The sequence below is a fragment of the Elephantulus edwardii genome, unplaced genomic scaffold (assembly GCF_000299155.1).
Source record: "Elephantulus edwardii isolate Elephantulus edwardi_28Jun2011 unplaced genomic scaffold, EleEdw1.0 scaffold00527, whole genome shotgun sequence".
NCBI classification, from domain to species: domain Eukaryota; kingdom Metazoa; phylum Chordata; class Mammalia; order Macroscelidea; family Macroscelididae; genus Elephantulus; species Elephantulus edwardii.
Window position 1 is genome coordinate 364,745 of NW_006400277.1, and position 4,191 is coordinate 368,935.

The 4,191-nt window shown below is 43.8% G+C and overlaps 1 protein-coding gene across 2 annotated transcripts; it reads right to left on the reverse strand.

The window, feature by feature from the left end:
• Positions 1-544: 544 nt before the first annotated feature.
• On the reverse strand, positions 545-3,086 carry LOC102857141 (pulmonary surfactant-associated protein A-like). Of its 2 annotated transcripts, none has more exons than XM_006903162.1 (4): positions 2,978-3,086; positions 2,487-2,528; positions 1,422-1,499; positions 545-921 (listed from the first exon to the last, which is right to left on the reverse strand). In XM_006903162.1, the coding sequence occupies exons 1-4, from the start codon at positions 3,084-3,086 to the stop codon at positions 545-547; spliced, it is 606 nt and encodes a 201-aa protein (XP_006903224.1). The 2 variants fall into 2 exon arrangements, with proteins under 2 accessions (XP_006903224.1, XP_006903223.1); XM_006903161.1 differs by having other exon boundaries at positions 2,487-2,606; positions 2,915-3,086.
• Positions 3,087-4,191: the final 1,105 nt, after the last annotated feature.

Genomic DNA, 4,191 nt, shown 5'->3' on the forward strand with positions numbered 1-4,191 from the left:
TCCTCTTCCGTACCAAGCATGATGTCCTTCACAGAAGACTAATTCCTCTTGTGATATGTCCTCAGCCATATCATGGCTTAGCAGCTGACCAGCCTGTTTTATCTGTGCCTAACACTTGGCAGGTCCAAGAGGCAATGGGCTACAGAGGAAGCATTGAGGGACCAGTAAGCAGATCTGTCTATGTGACCTTGGAAGACCCTTCCAATCCAGGACTTCCCTGTTGCCATCTACAACTGATGCAAGACGAGGAAGAAGGAAATTAAGGTCCAAGATCAAGAGTTGCTTCTATAGGCAGTGCTCAGAAGGAGTCAGAAGAAACACAGAGGCTCAGGGAGGAATATCAAGATTGGTTAATAATAGTGGGAGGAATCAGGCCCATTCCAATGAAAGGAAGGATTATGGTTATGGTTGCCTTCAGATCTAAAAGCCACAAATCAATTTTTTTTAGTAGGAGTTACATCCTTTTCTGTGCCAGGTGGGTGCTCATTATGAAGGCTAAAAGGGAAGATAGGAATACATCTCTCCTTTGGTATTGCTGGCCTACTTAAAACTCACAGATGGTCAATCGGTACTGCAGGCAGTTCTTGTCATTCCACAGCCCATCGGTGTACATTTCTACACACCTCTCCCTTCCCTGGCCTCTGGGCTCCCCTGGGTACCAGTTAGTGTAGTTTACAGGATCCCCATCCAGGTAATAGAACTCTCCAGGTGTAGAGCCCTCAGCCAGGCCCAAATAGGCATAAGTGTTGTGCTTCTTAACGATGCTTGTAAGGGCTGCATTCTCCTCTGGGCTCCTTGGGATAGCAATACGACCACCAGCCCTGGCACATGACTCTCTAATATCAACAAAATTGACTGACTTCCCATTGGTGGAGAAGATCTTCTTTCCCACTGTCAGCATGGATCCTTGCAGGCTGAGGACTGAGAGCAAGGGTTTGAGGTTATACCATAGAATTCTTTCTCTATGTCTTCAAAAACCTTTCTGTATTCTTGCTTTCCAATCTTTTCACTCATACCTCTTTGTTTTATCTCACTTTTCTAATCTGAGTCTTTCTAATTTCCTACTATGCTCTCATTCGCAGATAGGTTAATAAGCACTAGTATTAATACATTATTATTTTTAGTATTAATAATAATTAATTGGTATTAATACTTATTAACGAATTCATTCATTAAACAAGTACTTATTGACTATGAACAATATGACCTAGGGTTTAACAGAAAGCAAATCAGGCATATATAAGGAATCATAGCACTCTATCCCTCTAAGCCAGGACATAAGTAAAGAGAAGCACTACTCCTTCCTCAAGACCCAAATGTCCATGGCTGTTTGCCAGATCTCTAGAATCTAGAGATAGGAACTGAGGATAAGACTTGTGGGAGAATTTCCTGTCTTACAAAGCTTTAATGATCCTCCTTACCTCCCATTGATTGCAGAATTTGATATCTCAAGTTATGAAGTGTGCTTTGGAGCACCTCATCAAGATAAGCTGGAAGGCCTGCAGAGAGATCACACACACTAATCAAAGCTAACCATCTGTGGATTGCCAAGTGTATGTCCCAGTTTTGGCCTGACATTCTGCCCTTTAATTGTTCATTTTCACTGCCTGACTTGAGGCCTGGGCTTCAAGTTTAAAACCACAGGACTGTGGTGTTCCTGCATTCTCCAGACACCAAGACTGTAATGCCATTTTGCACCTGTGGAGATCTCACCCTGCTTTTTCCTGGTACAACCATGCAGCTACCTGTCTATTTTAGTAGTAGCTTCCTATTTCTAGGCAGCTTCCTTTCCTATCCTCATCAAGGGCAAATGTAATCCCTCTGTAGTTCTTCTTCTATTTTTTAAAATTTTTTAAAACTGGCTTATTTACAAAGGTATTTTACATTGTGCTTCACACTATTCTTCATTCACATTATATTTCATACAATCATTCTCATGCATTATGTTTTATAAAATTAATCACACTTGAAGCTTGCCCATCATTACCCTGTCTTTTCACCTGGATCCTTCCCATTTCCTGTCCCTCTCACTCTACCTACCAAACTGTGCAACCTTGTAGTTTATTTCTTGATAGACCTTGATTACTACTCAGAGCATCAGCATTCCTCTCTGCTTATTGGTTTCCCCAACAAAAAACGATTGGCTTGATCTCCAAGTCTGTGCAAGTCTACGCTGTTTCTAGGATGATTCCAGAACTTCAGCCTCAAAAAATATTGTCCTTCCCACATCTGCACCTCATGTTTCCTTATAGTAGTTATGATGTACAGAGTAGTTCCCATACTAATCCGTTTCTGCAATTTGTCCATACTCCCCTTATATCTTTGACTCTTCTACCATTCTTGTCCCCTCTTGCTTTTTTTAATCTCCCATTGACCCTTTGGAAGTGATATTTTTGGCTGAAACTCACCGTAGATTTTGAGCAGTCACACAGCTGTCTGGCACTCTACCAATGATGCCACTGTCTGATCACTTAAACCCTGCTCACCTGGGGGGCCTCTTTCTCCAGGCTCTCCTTTGTATCCAGGCTCTCCAGCAACACCAGGAGCTCCAGTCAGTCCATCACGCCCAGGAAGGCCTGGCATTCCTCCAGGGGGCCCCATTGGACCTGTAGGGAGAAGATTGCATAAATGTAAAATGTCCCCTACAATTGGGTTGGGATCAATGAGAACAGACCTCCAATGTAGCTGTGGTGACTTATTTGTTGCTCTTTGGATATTGTGAGGACACATCCTTGAGTGATATTCCAATCTAAGGAATCCAGGAAACTTCCATCATGTCCCTCACTTAGCTGAACTTTGGACACCTATTGAGGTCCCCTCTGAGATCCAAAATCTATTTGAAAGTTCTGAGTGGAGGGACTTCCTGAGGATGAATACTATCTCTCAGTTGAGGGTCATCTATTTGGTTCAGTACCTGGAGGTCCAGGGTCTCCTTTGGCACCATCTCTCCCATCTCTGCCAGGAAATCCATGGGAACCAGGTGTACCAGGGATGCCAGGGGTCCCAACGCAAACTTCATTTACATCACCCATGATATCTGCCACCGCTAACAAGATGAGGGTAAAGACCAGAGAGCACAGCCACATGGTACCTGTTCCACGGCTTGTCCTGCAGAAGGGATCACCATTGGGCCATCTGAAACACTTACCCCTGCTGAGCTCTGTTGAGGTGCAGACACTCAGCGTAACCAGAAGGCCAGAGCAGTTCCAATAGTCTGGTAAGGCCCAGATCACTCACACACACTTTCAGCATCATCTCTGATTTTTTAATGACCTTGCATTCCTTATATACTACTGTTAGAATCTTGCAATGGGAACTTATTTAATCTGACTCAAGCTAAGTTTTCTATGCCCTGGAAATATTTTTACTTGTTCCTCACCCCTCAAGCTGTTGAAAGGAAAAATCTGCTCATTCATTCATGGGTTCATTTTGTCTGTCACTCAAACACAGAGCTGCCTTGTTCTAAAGGAATTAGAACTTGAGGTAAATGGAAGCAACTCAGACCCAGACCTGAGCCTGTTAATTGTGAGAAGTTCCCTTCCTCCTGCTGAGGTTTCTTCTCCTTGGGAAACTATTTCTTCACTTTCCCCATTGCAGGTCCTGATAAACTTCTAGTGGAATTGGGCGTGGTAGAGGAGCATGACAAGGAATATTTGAAGTCCATCTCTTTGCCCCCACAGTTGTGATTTCATGGACAAACTCCCAGTGGGACATGGGAAGTTCCCTTATTCCTACCTGGGTCCAAGACCAACTGCTGGGTGTTTTAGCTGAGTACAAGAGCTGGTGTCATTGCCTCCAACATGATGCTCTGAAGAGAACTCAGGGTGAGGAGAACTCAAGGTGTGGGGATAAACTCACCTACACAGATAAACCTCCAAGCCATATGAACTTCTGCCTCACTCAGGGTCAGAGTGGATGGGTAGGAAACACCATTTATAGTGAAATGAAGCCACCAGTCTCCTTTACTACCCCAAAGAGGCCCCAGTCACAAGTGCCTCTAGTTTGGAAAGGGCCAGGAATGAAGTGTCCTCTAGTTTACACAGTTCATTTCCTCATGGAGTACTTAGGATGAAACAGTACTTAGGATCCTTGAGAGGAGCTCAAGGACATACTACTGAGAATTCTAATTCAGTCACATGAAAATTTTCCATAGGTTGGAGGCCACTCACACCCCCTGAGCCTTGAGTTCAG

Excerpts from the sequence above, each read along its gene's own strand:
- LOC102857141 (XM_006903161.1), bottom strand. The coding sequence starts at position 3,086 with ATGTGGCTGTGCTCTCTGGTCTTTACCCTCATCTTGTTAGCGGTGGCA. Across the intron at positions 2,607-2,914 it reads AGGAGACCCTGGACCTCCAG|GTCCAATGGGGCCCCCTGGA; the intron begins GTACTGAACCAA and ends TTCTCCCTACAG. Across the intron at positions 1,500-2,486 it reads TGGAGAAAGAGGCCCCCCAG|GCCTTCCAGCTTATCTTGAT; the intron begins GTGAGCAGGGTT and ends ATCTCTCTGCAG.